Source organism: Centroberyx affinis, unplaced genomic scaffold, assembly GCF_046629955.1.
Source record: "Centroberyx affinis isolate AG114_WGS23_722 - 3 ecotype Tasmania unplaced genomic scaffold, CSIRO-AGI_Caff_v1 ptg003728l_1, whole genome shotgun sequence".
In the NCBI taxonomy this organism is placed as follows: domain Eukaryota; kingdom Metazoa; phylum Chordata; class Actinopteri; order Beryciformes; family Berycidae; genus Centroberyx; species Centroberyx affinis.
Window position 1 is genome coordinate 77,857 of NW_027281608.1, and position 19,764 is coordinate 97,620.

Here is a 19,764-nt window from a genome sequence, read left to right on the forward strand (position 1 = left end):
CAGAGTAGGGCATGTGTATTGCATTTACATTTAGTCAACTGGCAAATGCTTTTATCTAAAGCGACATCCTCTGCTGGGCTTTTTTGAAGATGGAGGAGGTGTTAGCCTCCCACCACCTCCACCCTGTAGTAGTGTATGTAGTATAGTATTGTAATGAATTTGGGTTTGACTTTAGGCCGGAAAAGGCTACCAGAAACCAGGGATCGTGTGGGAGAAATGTCAGAGACCTCAGAACAACACTCGACCACAAGGAATAACGGATAAAATAACAATCTTTATTATATCAACATCAATTAATAAAAGAGTCCCTGGAGTTTGACTAGGCGGGAGAGCTACCACACTTGGGGGGAAGCCAGGACTGGCCACACTATAGAAAAAATGTACACACCACCATCAAGGGATGCAAAACACACATCATAAGAGCACATCACTACAACCTTCTGAAAATGCATGAAAACCCGTCATGCTACACACAGTGGAGTTGCACTTCTAAATTACAAGAATTAAGGTGAGACCAATAAGCCCCCCCTACCTGCGACCTAACTCAACCCCGCCCCAGCCTCTGTCCGGTCCCCACTCTAATAAAATACACAAACAAATACACTGTACATACAAATGAACATATATACTAAACTTGCACGGTCGGCGAGACCCCCCCCCCCCCGGGGTCTAGGCTTGTGACACCGTCCAACTCCCCGGGGGACCACGGCTTCGTTGGACGGCGCAGCAGGTGGACAGGCAGGGAACGCCAACGGTGGCGTGCCGGAGGCGGCAGCAAGGCTGGAGAGTGGCGGCGGCTTGCGCTCCTAAAGCCCCAGCCATAACTAGCTAAAGGAGGCGCAGACCTCCCCTCCTGACACAGGAACTCGCTAACCCCCTATTGTAGCTAGCTTCGTCGCCGGCAGCCCTAAACAACTGCGAACGACACCCCCCCTCTCCCTGGAGTGAACACAGCCACACAGCACAACAGCACGCTTCCCAGTCCTACACACAATGCCTGGCTCTCCCCTTTCTCTTTGTCCCAGAGTCCCACAGGCTGTGCAATCAGTCACACCTGACGTTCAGTCACACCTGATGTTCATTAGTTCATCACACTCGGTCCAATGGTGGCAAGTTCAACAATTCACATCACAGTATGCAGTATAGCAGTGATTCTCAACCTTTTTCATAACAAGGACCCCTAATTGAGTCCACATTAGGGCCACGGACTCCCATTTGATGAGTTTTTGTCTCTCTGACCCAAATCCAAGAATATTTTTATTGCTAGGTATGATTTTGTGCTGAATTCCATGACTATCTGTACTGTAGGTAGAGAGATAACAGAGAAACTATGATCAAAACAGTCATTCTTCTACATTCTCTAATTGTGTTAACTTCTTGTAAATTAAATAATGCTTAAGTTTAACAATTCATTAAGTTGCTGGGGACCCCTGGAACCTCCATCAAGGACCCCTGGTGGTCCCCGGACCCCACATTGAGAACCACTGTAGTATAGTACTATGTACTTACTGGAGGCTTGACACAAAGGCTGTTCAGCTTCATACTGCTCCATACGGTCTTGAGGGCAAAATGTAAATCTTGTAAATAGCAATTATCTGTATAAACTTGCATGAAATCTGTTTTATATTGTTGAAGTTATTGAATATTGGTTTATTGAAATACATTCACTTCAATTTAACTAGTACTCAATTTTTTTGGTCACCCACCTGTCAGTTCTGCTCACCTACCTTTCTATAACAATTACCGTAGTTTACACAAGACACAAACACTCCAATGCTAATCATTTATCTTTATTATACTGTTAGTCGTTTACAACATTTCACTGATGTAATATTGTTGCAATCAGTATACATTTGTCTAGCCTGTGCCCCTCAGTAGGCCTACTTGCACCTTTTATTTAATAGAGAAGCTCTGATCACTGTTTGCATGCACATTTCAGTGTTAACTCGCACACAAGAAAGGATGATACAACAGTGCTTTATGATCAGACTATTTCATAAACGTTTTATGTGATCAAACACTGTAAGTCCAGATTCCATTTACCTCAAACCAAAACAAATTTGTAACATTCGACACAAGTGCATACACTGCTGGTAGGAGATCAACCTCCAATTTCACTTTGGATGGTATAGCACCGTTCTTAGCTATTAGCAGCTTGACAAAGATGCAGCTTAATAGGATTCATGTAGTGACTGTATGTTTATATGAACACAAGAAAATTCAGGAGAGGAAAGATCTCCTCATTTGGCTCTCTAGCTAGCACAATATCTCACTCTGCCAGTGTCTAGGGATCAAATTGAAAATTTTGCCTTGAACAACATTTTGCCAGTAACAATATTTGATACAATTACAGCTTAAAAGTTAAACATTTTCCAAGTGTACAGAAAGCAGCACAAGATTTTTTTCCCCCACAGATATAGACCAACAGTGACCATCAATGCACTGGCCAGTTTTTTTTTTTGGACAGCACAGTAGCTGGAAAGCAAGGTGATGGGCAGACAGGTCATATCAACACATGGACAGAGCTGAGTAAGGCAATGTTAGCGTGACAGGCTTCTCTCTGTTCTGTTTGCAGGGCAGTCCTATCTCAATCTAATTATCTAGGAAAGCATAGAGGTAAAAATAAAAAAAGAAATAGTTTTTTCTTAAATTGTTTCTGTGATTTCCTTGTCTCTGTGAATCCTCTGAATAAACATGTCTTCCTGTGTATAGACAAAGTCACACCAGTCAAATCCAGAAATCAACATCTGGCCCTGGATCTGCCAAAAGTAAGGATGGGATTTCCTTAGTGTATGTGTGCCCTCACTGATCCTAATATATGGGCAGTCCACATAGCTTGTTACATTTGGGCATTTAATTTCAATGAGGCCAAACACTGGCTGCCCCTTTGGATCATACACAATCCCATCAGGTGATGACCCCATCCATGGTGCGTTGGGGTGGATAAGGAACCCACAAGGATAGTGGTTAACCTCCCTTGCTCTGCAGTACTCATGTCGGTTCCATGTCAAGCCCCCTCCTCATGTCTGCAGTCTGATGGCTAGGTCTCAGAAGCCTTTTCGCAAGATTTTCGGCAGAGCTCTGTCCCCTAGTGTGACAGACCTCTCTGAATTTGGAGGAGGTGACACGGGACCGCCTTAGTTGGTGCCACTCAACGCAGGAACTCTGCTCTTTTGTACTGTTTTCAATTTTGTGTGCTGTCTCTAAGGATGTTTCCGGGGACATCATGTGGAGCTGCTGATGTTCAGTGTAGACAAAAGAACAGGTAGACGGTCCCAGCCTGTAATCACGAAGTGGCAGCTGTGGGGGAGAAGGGGCATCTGTGTGTGGACAGGTTTTCGGCACTCTCTTTGGTGGCATGTGATAGGATAATACACTTCCTTGTTGCACTTTCCTCTGTCAACCAGAGGTACATTATTGGCTATACCCATAGTTGTTATCAGTGGAGCCACATCACTGGGAAGGTCATTTGTAGATTTCATCCACCCTGAGTGTGGAAAGTTCAGGCAGAGGTGAACTGACTCCCTTATATGAAAAAGACAAATTAAAAAAAGAAAAAACAAACAAAAAAATGTCTTATTGTTTGCATAAAGTAAGCTAAAGCATAAGTTCAAATGAAACACCTATGAATAAATAAAGACCTTATTTGTGTGAAAAGCCTGAAGAGATCGGGTTTGGACTTTCTTGCTTGATCGACTGACAGTATAAATACAAACAATAAATGCTAAAATCAAATGTATCCAATAATGTAGCAGATGATTACTTTATCTGATATCTACACAGAACAGAAAATTACTTTATTAATAAACATAATAATAATAACCTGATGCCTTCTACCAGTCTTCTTTCCCTAGGTCTGGCTGAAAGAATCACCATGTCATTTACCAGACCACGTTTAACACCCTGCATTTAAACAAAAAAAACATAAATAAAATCAAAGTACCATGTTAAAAAGGTTAGTTACCATGGTTCTTGGTTCATGCCACTTCTGTTCAGTCTCTGTGCAGCTGTGTATTGGGGGAACAGAGGTGATCTTCAGTTGGGAATAATGTGCAGTCTGGTACAAAAGTGCTGCCACATGGTTGCACAAAGCTGTACCTGCCACACAGGTACACGGGTAGCTTTGTAGCTGCACAGGATGGGAATCCCTAAGCACAACCTGTGAAAATACACAAATCTGTTACAATACATACTGTACTTGCTGCAAGTGCTGTTAAACATTAAAATGTTCTTTTTTTTAAACAATAAATTAGTGAACTTTTGTTATAAAAGGAGAATACATGAGTACAGTGAGAAGGTCTGAAAAAAAATATGAACCAAATAACTACAGTTCATATGCACTAAATAATGTGTAAAAGCTAAAATTGTAGCAAAATCATTATTAATCTCACTTTACTCATTTAAAATAACAAGGAACACAGAACGTGTGTAAAATAAGTGACAGAACTCAGAACTCAATCTAGTTTCTGTGAATCCCATTACTTTTACATATTTTTACACACTAGTGTTATTTATGCAATATCGTACAAAATATATATTTAAAGTAGCCTTTAGCAGTATTAGATTCATAGCATTGATATGATTCACAGAAACTTGATTTGACGAACAGGAACCTGTCTCATGAACCAGTCTGCACTGGACCTGCAGGATAACTTTCCCTTACGCTCAAACTGTGAGGCTTTTGGCTTTTCCTCATTGATCTGTAGCACTCAGCCCTAATGGTTACCTCTCCTGTCCTTGAATCCTTGTTTGAAACTGAGATTGACAATGACGTAAAGAAAACTGTAATAGTGATTGACACATAACGTTAGCAGTATCACTAAGCTAGCGTTGGCTAGTACACAAACATGTTAAGGGCTAACATTACACGTCCGGATCTTACCTTCGTAATTGTGGATGTAGCTTGAAATGTATAGTTTGAAGCCCTTCTCCTTTTTAGTTGCTGACGTGTGGCACAATGCTTGAATAATGCGACTAACATCGTTGACCGTAAGTCTGGGTAAGAAAAATGCTATAGCTGCCTGTTGTAGTCTGTTGGCGTTACGAGTGCCGGAAGTGACATAGCTGGCTGACTCGGAATGCGGAAGAGAGTGTGCATAAAGCCTATTGCAGCATACTGCTGACCTCCCACACTGCAGCACATCCGTATCACCCCATCCACCTGTGTCACCCCATCAGTTCACCTCATCACCAGCTCATCATTATCAGTTCACCTCATTGTAAGATTTGTGTTCAACACAAGTCTTGTTGTTTGCTTACTTAATGCTTACATGTTCCAGACATTGCAGTACTACTGTAAGAGTTGTGTTCCATAAAGTCTTTTATATGATAATATTTTCTTGTTTTTGGCAGTGTTATTCCAGATAAGGCAATATATTGTGTCTGTTTATTTGTTGCTAATTTTATAGCATATAGGGTTATATGCCTTGTGTTATTTTGCCAGACTTTTACAAGGTTATGTGCTGATGGTTAACTTCTCAAGCAGCACCAATAAAAGCTCTTGGGTTATACTATGTTGATCTTCCTGTCTTATTTCCTTTGACAACTGTAAACTGTCTACCCTCAATATTTTATGTGTAGTACTACATTAACTCATTAAGTGCAGAGGGTCACAAAGTGGCCATTGACACAGAGATGCGCCGCTAGAGAGAGATGGAAGGATGCACCTGGAGGCACATCCTTCCATTGAAGTGAATGGAGCTCAAAGCGTCTTTCCTTAGCAGCGCATCTCTGTGTGAATGGCCACCTTGTCACTCTTTGCACTGAATGAGTTAAAGGTTGGCTGCTGCCCAGCACAGGTGATCAACTTTCTAAGAACAGAGGGGTGTAGTACAAGGCTGGCTAAATGAGTTAGCTGGCTATCTTGTGCTGACTAAAACCTGGAACCCTCCAAATCTGGAACATGGACTGAAGGAAAAAACACTGTTAGGAGTTTTACTCAGCACAGGTTTGGCAGCAAACTCAGCCAGCTTCGTAGTACACAGGTGAATTTACTAGGATGGGATTCTGAATGTTCTTACACTCACATTAGGAAGCCATTATGTTCTTTAATAGCAATTGGACAAGTTTCTCAAAGAGTACTGCTTTATTAGAAATGCAAATGTCAAATGAACTACAAGTGATTGATATAAACCAGTGGTTCTCAATGTGGGGTCCGGGGACCACCAGGGGTCCTTGAGGGGGTTCCAGGGGGTCCCCAGCAAACTGATGAATTGAACTTCACCATTATTTAATTTACAAGAAGTGAACACATTTAGAAAACGTAGAAGATCATAGTTTCTGTTATCTCTCTACCTGTAATACAGACAGTCGTGGGACTCTGGACAAAATCATATCTGACAATAAAAATATTCTCAGATTTGGGTCCAAGAGACAAAATCTCAGTGTAACACTGTAACACACTGTAACACACACTAACACCAGATGGGGGTCTGTGGCTCTAATGTGGACTAAATTAGGGTCCTTGATATGAAAAAGGTTGAGAATCAGTGATATAAACTCAAAGCAAACAAATGCTCACTGCAGTAAACCCTGAAATAGCTGACAACACTAATCATTCTGCCCAGAAAAATACTGAGCAAGGGCCCGTCTCACAACAAGTGGATGTTCTCTCTCAGCTATTGGAATGTCAGGTGCATTAACTTCTGCCACCAGGAGACAGAAGTATCTGTGTTAGGCAGCAAATTGTAAATTATTCATCCTCTAAATACTGTTTAAACCATTCACCATTTGCATCTGTATTACACATGAGTGAAAATTGTGCTTTCTTGCACCAATTACACCAGTGAGTAGAAAATGTTATTTGTTAATTGCTATGTTATTTTATGTTAGTTATTTGTAAAACGTAGACTACCTGTTTATTGTTAAATTGTGTAGGAAAAAGTGGAGGAAAAATAATTTGTAGTGTAGTTGCTTAATTATTGCATTCACTATTTGAGAAAATAGTTGGATTTTCCCCTGAGAAAGGACAATTTCGTGTTCTTTCACCATTCAGTTTTGATACAAATTAAAGTTTTGGATTCAGTGATAGCATTATATCTGTTCAATAGTGAAATTAATCCTGAAAAACACTAATTGCCTAGTAATTGTGCATACAGTGTAGAACTGATATGTATCTGCAAGCAAAACATTTTATGTGAAGAATAATACATAGGTAAACTTGTGTAAACTTGTGAATAGTAGGCTAAAAGATTTTTAAAAATGTCTCACCGGTGGGAAAAGGTTGCCACTCTCAGCCAGCTCAAACAAGGTAGAGTTTTGGAGTACTCTCGCATCATGGACACTGCCGGGCCAACCCACGTTGATGTTTGTAAATCTGTAGATGAAAAATTCATCAACAGAATGATGACTATGTACTGGGACATGCCTGCATGAGAGAATAACAAATTGACAGATTATTGATATTTACAGCAGGGGGATTTGGGTTGTGTGGGAACCAGACTTATATTACTCACCGAGAGAGATGATCCACTACAGCTTGCAATATTGAATAGCTCCCTTTGCGGTTGTAATAGTCCTTTGCATTATTGCTAGGAGGAGTAATTGGGATATGGGATCCATCCACTGATCCACAGCACTGAGGGAAGCCCATCTCTCTTCAAAGCCGTCCACGAGTCCTGCAGTTTTTCCCCCTTAGGCAGACTTATGAATTGGCTTTGTAATGTCCGTATAGCAACACACACCTCCCAAACACAGAAATGTACAGTTGCTTTACCTATTCCAAACAACTCAGACAGGGTTCTGAAGTCAGTGCCGGTTGCTAGGTACCACATTGCAGCAACCCTCTTCTTCAACTGCATGGTTTGGCGTAAATGTGTTTGCCCTTTGTCTAAAAGCGAATTCATATACATACATACATACATAGACACATAAAAAAAGAGGCAGATACTTCAATACCGCAGTTGACAACAACAAAATAACACAACTTAAAGATCTCTGCAGTCTGAAAAAGGTGTAGGCTGAAGCTACAGCTTATAATGCCTACCTTTTTAACAACACATCATGTTTAACCTCGAAACATCAAACAACAAAAACAACAAAAAGGTAACATCAAACAACAAAAATAATGAATCTGCTAATCACAGTGACAGAGTAAATGGCATAGCAAGGCAAGGCTAAAGACTGCTCTTTCATTGCCATCAATGACCAGGTAACGTTAGCCTCAGTGTTTCCCCTATATGCACCTAGCAGCGGCGTGCATATGAATGGTTAATATGGTCTTCTAAAATACTGTAAATAGTCACTGTGCACTTATAGCACCATCTTACCACCTTGTAAATAAACACCACTAATTGAACTGTTCAGTATTGTCTTTGTCACATATGTTTCTCCACTGTTGGTTGAGTTACTGTTCCTGTTTAAAGATTTATTTTTGGCATTTTATGCTTTATTGGACAGATATAGTGAGAGAGAGACAGGAAGGTATGGGAGACAGAGCGAGGGGAGGACATGCAGCAAAGGACTGCGGGCCGGATTCGAACCTGGGTCGCTGCGGGAAGGACTGAGCCTTACTTGCGCTCTACTCGGTGAGCCACCGGGTGCCCCAGAAATACTGTTTTAAACCAATTACTTTGTATTTAATCGTCAAATTCAATAAGTGAGCACCCCACCGCTTGTGTATTAGGGGCAATAGCGAGTGTTACTGTATCCTACATGTTCATCCAATTTGACATTTGTTATAAGCAGAATGTTTATACCCTTTATTTCGAGATGAATATTTTAAAATACGTGACTGTATGCCAACGTTCATTCAATTCAACCATTATTTTTCGATGCACGCTTACACCCTATTTTTGCTGTATGTTTACACCCTTTACTTAAACAAAAGAGGAGATGATGAGAAACAACAATCAGAGGTAGCATGGCAATAATAGAGCAAGAGCTCATTTTTATGAAATATATAACTCCACCATAAATATATATATATATAAAAATATATGCATTCATCAATAACATAGGTTTGTTTGTATTTATAATATGTATTTATGACTGCATTGCTTACAAAACCACACAATTCATAATGGATCTACCCTGCTAATTTCTTGTTTGCCAAAATTCTGTTGGAAACACTGGGATCTGTGCTTGTTTTTCCCCAGTCTGTCCCTGATGTCAACTGTCGATACTTTTATGCACGCACTCATCTCTTCATTTATACAACTGTGGAACAAGATATTGGTTGATTTTAGGAAAATTATAATCACATATTAAGTAAAACAACAATTTTGTTTGAAACTGTGCTTGTTTGAAACCAATACGATCAAACAATGTTAATTTTCCAAAGGAAAGATATTTTAACCTGTCCATCATCAACAACAGACTCTCAGGTGTGTTAATAACTCATTCATTTCATTTTCCAAATAAAATATCTGGTTTCTTGTACATATGATGTGGTTACAAACATTAATATTCTCATTTTAAGGCATAGCTGTGTGTGTGTCTGTGTGTGTGTGTGTGTGTGTGTGTGATCCTGAACAGAGTGAATATCATTTCAGCAGCTGTCTTTGGTCAGCAGTGTGAGTGTTTCTCTCTCTCTCCTCCAGCTGACACAGAGACACTGAGGAACCAAACTCAACCCAGAACCCAGGATAGAGTGGTTCAGTGAATGTGGAGTGGAACGTGTGGATGTGGATCAGTGTGTCAGAAGAAAGTCTGTAGAAGGAGAGAGAGCCAGCAGGCCAGTCCAGATACACTGCTACTCTGTTAGAGCTAGAGGAGGAGATTCCTGTTGATACTAATGTGTTATTGTGAAAGGCAGAGTAACGATCATCAGAGCAGTCCAGACTCCAGGACTTTTCATTCCATCCAAGCCTGCAGTCATCACCCCATCCTCTCCTGGTGATTCCTCTGTAAGTCACTCCTATATAAACCCATCCTTCCCACTCGACCTCCCAGTAACAGCGACCAGTCAGACCATTTCTACACAGCAGCTGATACCAGCAGTCAAATCTCTCTGGGTGATCAGGATATGGCTGTTCCTCTGTCACTGCCACATTTCTGTTGTCTTCAGACAGGAAGAGGTTTCTGTGTGCTGTGTTTGGGTCCAGTGTGAGTACGCAGGCATCTGATGGAGAGAACAAGACACAATACAGAAACTATTTTTATTCTAATAGAGCTGATTATTATTTGTTGATTGATTATCACTTTGACCTTTAATTTCTTAACAGTTTCATGATGACGCATTATATCAGCCATCATCTTCATTCACAGTAGGACTTGAATGAATAGATGTCACAAACTGCTGTGTAGAGGGGCTTTCCATGTAAGCAGTTGAATGTTTGCTGCTTTGTTTTCCTGAATCAAACTAAATACACACTTACACTTCCTCACACCTGGTTTCAACCTCTGGACTCCACCATGGTCCACACTGTGGGGGAAACAAAGTCAGACCAGAATATTCTATTATATGATAGAAACATAACCTTCCCTATGAAGGATTTTCCATAAATCACTCATATCCACAATTAAACATTAATCAGTACTCCTTCGGCAGTGTGACAGAGAAAATGTGTGTGACTCTCAGCCTTCTAGCAGACGTTGCCTCTCCATACCTGAGAGAGTCCAGTCTCCAGTGTGGATCCTCCAATCCAGCAGAGAGCAGCTTCACTCCTGAGGCTCCTGGGTGATTGTAGCTCAGGTCCAGCTCTCTCAGATGGGAGGGGTTGGAGCTCAGAGCTGAGGCCAGAGAAGCACAGCCTTCCTCTGTGAGCAGACAGCCTGACAGCCTGTACACACACACACACACACACACACACACACACACACACACAAATCAAGCCACATGTCAGATTTTATTAGTAACCTACTGTGAAATTAGTTGTAATAATTCTTCTCGACTTGGACGGCTGCTCCATCTGCCCATCCCCAGAAGTCCGCAACCTGGGTGTCATTCTGGACTCCACCCTCTCTTTTCAGTCACACATCAAATCCATCCTTTCTACTCCTTTCTAATCTTTCTACCACCTCAAAAACATTTCCAGACATCGGCCATCACTCTCTGACTCCGTGGCAGAGACCCTCATCAACGCTTTCATTACCTCTCGTCTGGATTACTGCAGTGGAGTCCTGTTCGGGGTACCCAGCAAAGCCCTGGACAGGCTCCAGTATGTGCAGTACTCAGCTGCCAGGGTTCTCACCTGCATCAAGCCCTGGCAGCACATCACCCCCACCCTCATCCACCTTCACTGGCTCCCGGTCAAGTCCCACATCTCCTACAAAATCATCCTCCTCACCTACAAATCCCTCCATGCCCTCGCCCCCTAGTACCTATCTGACCTCCTCCACCCCTATACCCCGTCCTGGAATCTGCGGTCCTCAGACATGGGTCTGCTCTCCACTCTCTTATTAGTAGTAGTAGTAGTAGTAGTAGTAATAACTTGTCCGGGCTAGTAGAAATTTCAGCCCACTAGCGTGTACTAGTACCCCAAATCCTTAAGTTCCACCTCTGTTCAGGAATACTGACCTGAGAGTCTCCAGTCTACAGTGTGGACTCTCCAGTCCAGCAGAGAGCAGCTTCACTCCTGAATCCTGTAGGTCGTTGTTACTCAGGTCCAGCTCTCTCAGACTAGAGGACTGGGAGCTGAGAACTGATGACAACTCCTTACAGCATGTCTCTGTGAGCTTGTTTTGATTCAACCTGAAAATATATATTTTTTTTCTTTTATATTTTAGATATTTAGCTTCCCAGAGCGACTCTGTCAGTGAGCAGGAAGGGGTTCAGTATCTTACTCAAGTACACTTGGACAGAGAACATTGGGCGTTTCAGAGATCAAACATGATGATCTAACCTGCCCAGCCCTTTAATACAATTAAAGGAACATACAGCAGTAGAAAAGAAGAGGAATACAACATACATACATTTTTATCATACAGTTTATACCATGCAAAATTATTTTACATAAAAGATACATCAAAAACAGCATACAATGTTATAGTTACAACATATTGTTACACAAAAACATCATAACCTGATCTTACCTGAGAGTTTCCAGTCTACAGTGTGGACTCTCCAGTCCAGCAGAGAGCAGCTTCACTCCTGAATCCTGCAGGTCATTGTTACTCAGGTCCAGCTCTCTCAGACTAGAGGACTGGGAGATGAGAACTGAGGCCAGAGTTTCACAGCTTCTCTCTGACAGCTTACAGCTACTCAGCCTGAAGAAGAATTAGTGATGAACAAAAAGTTTGAAAATATTTATTTTTTCTCTTGTATGAATATTAAATTTAATATATTGAATATATCCAGTTATGTATGCACCTACAGAGCTATATTGGAGGCTTTGACAACTGGCAGCAGCCTCAGAAGAGCCTCCTCTGAAGCAGAGTATTTCTTCAGGTCAAACACGTCCAGATCTTCTTCTGATGACAGTAAGATGAAGACCAGAGCTGACCACTGAGTAGGGGAGAGTTTGGCTCCGGAGAGACTTCCTGATCTCAGGTACTGTTGGATCTCCTCCACTAGAGAACGGTCATTCAGCTCATTCAGACAGTGGAACAGATTGATGCTTCTCTCTGGAGACGGATTTTCCCTGATCTTCTGCTTGATGTACTGGACTGTTTTCTGATTGGTCTGTGAGCTACTTCCTCTCTGTCTCAGCAGGCCTCGTAGGAGAGTCTGATTGGTCTGCAGTGAAAGACCCAGGAGGAAGCGGAGGAACAAATCCAGGTGTCCATTTGGACTCTGTAAGGCCTTGTCCACAGCATTCTGGTAGAGGTCTGTTAGTTTAGATTTGTCTCTTAATAGCTTTGACCACCAGAATGTTGATTGAGTTTCTGACAGTTTACTGACACCAGTGATGATGAATGACAGAAAGACATAAACAGCAGCCAGAAACTCCTGCATGCTCAGATGGACAAAGCAGAACACCTGGTCCTGGTTCAGCCCACGCTCCTCTTTAAAGATCTGTGTGAACACTCCTGAGTACACTGAGGCTGCTCGGATATCAATGCCACACTCTGTCAGGTCTGCTTCATAGAAGATCAGGTTGCCTTTCTCCAGCTGCTCAAAAGCCAGTTTTCCCAGAGAGAGAATCATCTTCCTGCTCTCTGTATTCCAGAGTGGATCTTCTTTCCCATGATACTTGACGTTCCTCTGTTTGGACTGAACCACCAGGAAGTGGATGTACATCTCAGTCAGGGTCTTGGGAAGGTCTCCTCTCTCACTGGTTTTCAACACATGGTCCAGAACTGTAGCAGTGATCCAACAGAAGACTGGGATGTGGCACATGATGTGGAGGCTTCGTGAAGTCTTGATGTGGGAGATGATTCTGCTGGCCTGCTCCTCATCTCTGAATCTCTTCTTGAAGTACTCCTCCTTCTGTGGGTCAGTGAAGCCTCTCACCTCTGTCACCATGTCAACACACTCAGGAGGGATCTGATTGGCTGCTGCAGGTCGTGTGGTTATCCAGAGGCGAGCAGAGTGAAGCAGTTTCCCCTTGATGAGGTTTGTCAGCAGCACATCCACTGAGGTTGACTCTGTAACATCAGTCAGGATCTCGTTGTTCTGGAAGTCTAGAGGAAGTCGACACTCATCCAGACCATCAAAGATGAACACAACCTGGAACTTGTCAAAGCTGCAGATTCCTGCTTCTTTCGTCTCAATAAAGAAGTGATGAAGAAGTTCCACCAAGCTGTACATTTTCCCTTTCAGCAGATTCAGCTCTCGGAAAGTGAATGGAAATGTGAACTGTATATCCTGGTTGGCTTTGTCTTCAGCCCAGTCCAGAGTGAACTTCTGTGTTAAGACGGTTTTCCCAATGCCAGCCACTCCCTTTGTCATCAGTGTTCTGATTGGTTCATCTCTTCCAGGTAAGGGTTTAAAGATGTCTTCGTATTTGATTGGTGTTTCTGGTCCCACTGGTTTCCTGGATGCTGCTTCAATCTGTCTGACCTCATGTTCATCATTGACCTCTTCACTCCCTCCCTCTGTGATGTAAAGCTCTGTGTAGATCCGATTCAGAAGTGTTGGGTTTCCTGCTTTAGCAATCCCCTCAAACACACACTGAAACTTCTCCTTCAGATTAGATTTGAGTTTACGTTGGCACACTGCAGCAAGAGTTTCTGAATGAACAAATTACATCAATCAGTGGATATTGCTGTAAATATGAGGAGTGTAAACATTTCTCAGTGAATACATACTTTTCCCAACCCCATGGCATCTATTCTGCTCCTCACTGGTGGACAAACAGGTCCTGACTGTGTGTGCAGCCGAATGTGAAAGGCAACTGTGGCGGTATTTTTTTATTTTTATAAACAATACTGTGTTCATCATTATACACCCACATGAACAAATCAATGGTTTTAGCTGATGATTCATGAGGGTTGTGCTCATCTACCTTCCAATTTGGAATTGAGACTTGAGAAATGTCTATATTTACAGCAGAGTTGTAGATGTAAACATCCACCATTTCCCCTCTCCATCATGTTAAACCTGTTAAAAGCCTCTTACTGCTCTGCAGAGAGTCAGCCAGCTCCTCCTGCTTCATTCTCCTCAGGAACTGCAGTGTGATCTGCAGAAAAGCCTCTCTGCTGCTCCTCCTCTGCCCTTCCTCCTCACCGTCCACATCCTCCTCGTCCTCCCTCTGCCTCTCCAAGCATTGTGCGTAATCTGGACTCAGAACCCTCTGGAATCTCTTCAGCTCATTCTTCACAAAAGTGACGATGTTCTCCTCAAGCAGCTGGAACAGAATAATATATGAATTAAACTTTCTTACTAAAATCGTGAATAACTAGAAGGCCACTCGGAGAGCGCAGACCTCCGCCAAGTAGGGTTGTGCCGGTAACCAGTAAAACCGTATAAGACGGTATCTAAAAATAGCACCGGTGTCATTAAAAATACCACCCATACCGTCATTATATATATATTATTATAATAATTTGTAATAAACGCCTAAATGGCTTTTTTTTTGTCAAGTACTACTGTCTGTGTGTGATAATTTTACAACACTATTTCAGTTTTATTTTAAACAACTATAATTTGCCTAATGAATAACCTGTACATGCCAGCTAAATTTAATTAAGAGATGAGTGGAGAGGTGCGGTCGCGGTGCCACCTTCACAGAAAGGAAAAAAAAAAACATGGCGAAGAGGGTAACAAGCCCGAGCAAGTTGGTCTCCAAACGGACTGGAAATGCTCCTATATGGCAGCATTTCGGGTTCCAGCCGAATGAAAAAGGAGAACCAGATAATCCCGATCTCGTCTCGTGCAAGCATTGTATGAAAGAAGTGAAAGCCACGGGAGGAAATACCAGTAATTTGCTATCACATCTCCGCAAGAAACATCCCCTAACTGCTGCGAGGCTGGAAGCGAAAGGGAGCCCCAAAAAAGCCCTGAAGTCCCGACTTTATTTGCCAGATCTAAACTAGCACAGCCAACAATTACAGGTGCATTTGGGAAATTGAAAAAGTACAGTCGGGAGAGTAAGCGGTGGAAAACATGCACCCGAATTGCAGCCTGTAAATACGCTGTTTTTATTATTTAAGTTAGTGAATCTTTTATTAAGTGAACCTGGCTGCAACTGTATATTTTCGTTAAATCTATTTTGTTATTTCGTTCTATTTGAAGATGAGCCTAATTGCGGTCTATAGATAAGCTGTTTTTTATTATTTAAGTGTTTATTTAAGTTTAAGTGAAGTGCAATTTTCGTTAAGCGCCTGTTTTGTTATTTCCTTAAATAGGTTGAAGAAGAGCCTGTTGGCCTGTGTAGATAGGCTACGCTTTTTTCTATTTGAAGTGCGTATTTTCGTTAATGGTGCCTGCCTGTTATATTTCATTATTTATGTAAAGTCGGCTGAATGAAGAGCCATAATGTTGCGACCTGTAGATGGGCAACGCTGTTTTTTATTTCATTGTGACACACGTTGATAAACCTAGTGAGAGATACTAGTAAAGACTGTGATTTTGTTTTGTTTATTGCACGGAATTGAGGCCGAATCAATACTTTTTTTTTCTAAAGTTGATGTCATGTTCCTCTTGCACTAAGGCTACAGTATAGGCTACTGTATGTTGGCAGTCTCAGTTTTATGAGTACCCGCTGAATTTTCACTCAGGTTCAACATATTTTTTCTAAAATTGATGTCATGTTCTTCTTGCACTACTGACTGTAATAATTGGTTCATGATTGAGTACCCACATTTGCACTCAGGCTTTTAAATGAGTCGCTATTTTTGAACTCAGGTTTTTATGAGTAGCTAAGAAAAGTTGTTAACGTGGTACATCATACATTTTGTCTTTGTTTCATTATTTTAAAATGTTTTTCCATCACTTAGTATGCTCTCTGGCGGCTCCTACAGGGCCCGCTGCCATCTAGTGGCGTTAAAAAAATATAGCAAGCAAATAAAAGGGAAATTCAGCCTGTAATATCTGCCGCAGCTGCTTGCTTTTTTAATTGGACAGTAATACCGGATACCGGGGTAAAAATTAACGGCACCGTACCGGTATACAAAATTCCATACCGCCCAACACTACCGCCAAGGTTTGTGCTATTATTGCTTGTTCGTGAGTCGGACCCGGATCCGCTCCAAAATTTAAAGGGTTCTTCCTTGGCCCATGCTACACCCTTCCACGAAGTTTCATGAAAATCGGGCCAGTAGTTTTTCCGTAATCCTGCTAACAGACAAACAAACAAACAAACAAATGGCACCGAAAACATAACCTCCTTGGCGGAGGTAACAACATCAGATCCATCTGGCTTAGAGTGAAAGCCCACTGGTCTAAAGAGTGCAGCTTGAAGACTGTTATGGCCAGAGTTGTTGTTTTGTATTTCATTTGTAGCTGAAGTAAAATGTAAAGTAAAATGTGTTGTTGTACATTTACACACCATAAATATGGAGTTCAGGTCTGTTTGAAGCTCCTGGACAGACTGACCACTGGGAACCTGGTGGACTCTGGAGAATACATGATGTATTAGGTCATATAATGTCACACGCACACACACACACAAACACAAACACACACACACACACACACACACACACACACACACACACAGGCGGTTAAAGGTGACTATGTTCTGTCATGATGGATCCTAGTAGAAACACAATGTGAACTCCACTGTAAATGCTGCTCTGATATTTTATGTGATGAGTATCATGACTTCTTTCCTCTGTTCAGTAGAAATGAATAATAACAAACTCATCTGTTTTCATTTCTTACCTTTGCTCAGTAGAGTGCTGTCCTTCTTTGAAATCAAGACGATGAATCATAGACCGGTCACTCTTCATGGAAACACAGCTGGGTACAGGGGAGTCTGCTCTCTCCTGCTGGATCCTGATAGAAACATTGTGAACACAGTGAAGGTATCTGTGTCCTTATGAAGACAATTTTACTTTCTTAGTAATTCTAACATACTAAGATAATGATGACTTACATATTTTCAGAGGGATGTTTGTCTTTAAAGTGTAGAGGTGGATCCTTAGACTGGTCGCTCTTCATGGACACACAGCTGGGTTCAGGCGAGTCTGGTCTCTCCTGCTGGATCCTGATAGAAACATTATGAACACAGTGAAGGTATCTGTGTCCTTATGAAGACAATTTTACTTACTTAGTAATGCTAACATACTAACATAATGATGACTTACATATTTTCAGAGGGATGTTTATCTTTAAAGTGTAGAGGTGGATCCTTAGACTGGTCGCTCTTCATGGACACACAGCTGGGTACAGGGGAGTCTGGTCTCTCCTGCTGGACAGGGCTTCAACACAACAGAGACAGAGCTTTTACTCTGAATAATGATGCTGTAATGATTTCACTGCTGAACTCTGAGATGGAGAACAGTCATGGACAGTTAGAGATCCTCATCTTACCTCTTAGCTTTGGTCTGGCTGTCATGTTCCCTAGACAGACTCTCCTCAGACTGACTCATAGTAGAGCGAACACCTTTACACAAACACACTAGGTTGATTCATTACAACAAGGTTTCCATTACAGGATATATTATTTCAAGTGCTCGTGTCACATATACATCAAGTGTACAAAATATTAAAAAATAACTGCTCTTTCCATCACATAGACTGAGCAGGTACATGACTTTTAAGCCTCTAGGGCAATTGAGATGGACATTACAAAAGGGGTTTGAGTGAAACAAAGTGTATCTCAGTATTGGTAAGATGGTTGTGTTTTGCACAGTTGAAGTATGCACCTCAGTCAAGCTGATCCAAGCTGTCAGACCAGTTCTGAGACTTCCTGCATTTTTTACAAGCTGAGATTGCAATCTAACTGCTGCTCATTCTACCTGGCAACCACTAAAAGTAATACATGTAAATCATTCTCATCTCATTGTCTTCAAAGTCAGACAGAAATGTTCATCTAATGAATATTTACAAATAGACATTTTGAAAAACCCTATCACCATCATCTCAAGCAAGTCTGCTATACTGTTATACAACACAATGTGATATGAGCCAGCCTATTTATCAAACATTTATAATGTTCCCTGGTAGGATCCTTACCTGGTGAACTCACAACCAGATCAAGTCAAAGACACTTTCCACCTTCATCTGTAGATGAAACATTGAGAGAGAAGACGCTGCTTATTCTCCTTTGTCAGTCTGTCTGTTGATCTGAGGCTGCTGTCACATCCACATAACTTCTAAGTCTAAACTTATAAGTCTAGAAACATCAGTATGACATCAAACCAGTTGAACCTGTTGCCAAACCTGTGGCAAATCACAGTTCAGGTGATGTAGTTCTGCTATGTGTCCACTAGATGGAGCACATTAACCTTGTCATCTACAGTGTACTAAAGAACAGCCTCAGCACAAAACAATGAGATGCATGGAGGCGGAGAAATTTGATCACATGAAAATCTCACTGTAGGTCAGCAGGGTGGCTCAGTGGTGAGCACTGTGGCCTCACAGCAGGTCTTCAGTTCAAATATCCACTTGTCTGTAAACAGGTGCCTCACTATAGAACAGGATCATCATTAAAAACACAAGTGGAATTTAAAAGAGTCATTAAAGTCTCAGCAGTAAAACCCAAAAGCACACCAGTGAACACACCAAAAAAACCTGGTCTTAGTTCCACCTTGCGACACTACTACTACTACTACTACTACTACTAGCCTACTACTACTACTATTACCACAACTACTGCTACTATTACTTCTACATATATCACACATTCAATGAATAAATCAGAGGATGCACTCAAAAATGAATCTTAATGCATTTATTGCCAAAAGCAGCAGCAGGAGAACAAGTGTTTCAGGCTGAAAGCTTTCTGTACTGTTTCTACAATAAACATGAGGAGCATCCCAAAACTACCTCCTCCTCTCTGCCTCTCCCTCCTACTCTCCTCTACTACCTCCTTTCTTCTTCTACATTCTCCTCTACCTCCTCTACCTCCTTTTCTTCACTACCTCCTCCTCTCCTCTATCTCGTCCTTTCCTCCTCTACTTCCTCCTTTCGTTCTGGTTTATGTTATTACATTATTTAGCAAACATATTGTTATCAGGCCTGTAATGTCAAAGCTATTATAATACAGGTTCAAAATGTATCACGTTATTGGATTTTTATTACATTATGGGCTTTATAACATTTGATTTGACTACATTATGGTGAATTATTATGGTTTGATCAATTACTAGGTTTTGGGCTTTTACAGGAACAGATGGATATATTTGTAGAAAATAAAAATGTACTACTGACAGTTAAACTGTCAAATAGAGCTCCGGACGTCACGTGACTTGTTTTGTTTACACCGCCATGTTGGCAGGAAAAGCGGGAGCAAAAATGAATGGCGCCAGCGTCGATTTCAACCCGTCTGAGTGCAC

The 19,764-nt window shown here is 41.6% G+C and overlaps 1 protein-coding gene across 3 annotated transcripts; it reads right to left on the minus strand.

Annotated features, from left to right (window-relative positions):
* Positions 1-8,274: 8,274 nt before the first annotated feature.
* On the minus strand, positions 8,275-18,580 carry LOC139662196 (protein NLRC3-like). Of its 3 annotated transcripts, XM_071540824.1 has the most exons (13): positions 18,443-18,580; positions 17,798-17,870; positions 17,572-17,685; positions 17,361-17,471; positions 17,147-17,260; positions 16,812-16,878; positions 14,441-14,669; positions 12,255-14,052; positions 11,974-12,147; positions 11,459-11,632; positions 10,548-10,721; positions 10,317-10,363; positions 8,275-10,060 (listed from the first exon to the last, which is right to left on the minus strand). In XM_071540824.1, the coding sequence occupies exons 2-13, from the start codon at positions 17,854-17,856 to the stop codon at positions 9,483-9,485; spliced, it is 3,639 nt and encodes a 1,212-aa protein (XP_071396925.1). In that variant the 5' UTR covers positions 17,857-17,870; positions 18,443-18,580; the 3' UTR covers positions 8,275-9,482. The 3 variants fall into 3 exon arrangements, with proteins under 3 accessions (XP_071396925.1, XP_071396927.1, XP_071396926.1); XM_071540826.1 differs by lacking the exon at positions 11,459-11,632; XM_071540825.1 differs by lacking the exon at positions 17,798-17,870 and having other exon boundaries at positions 18,443-18,539.
* Between the last annotated feature and the right edge of the window lie 1,184 nt (positions 18,581-19,764).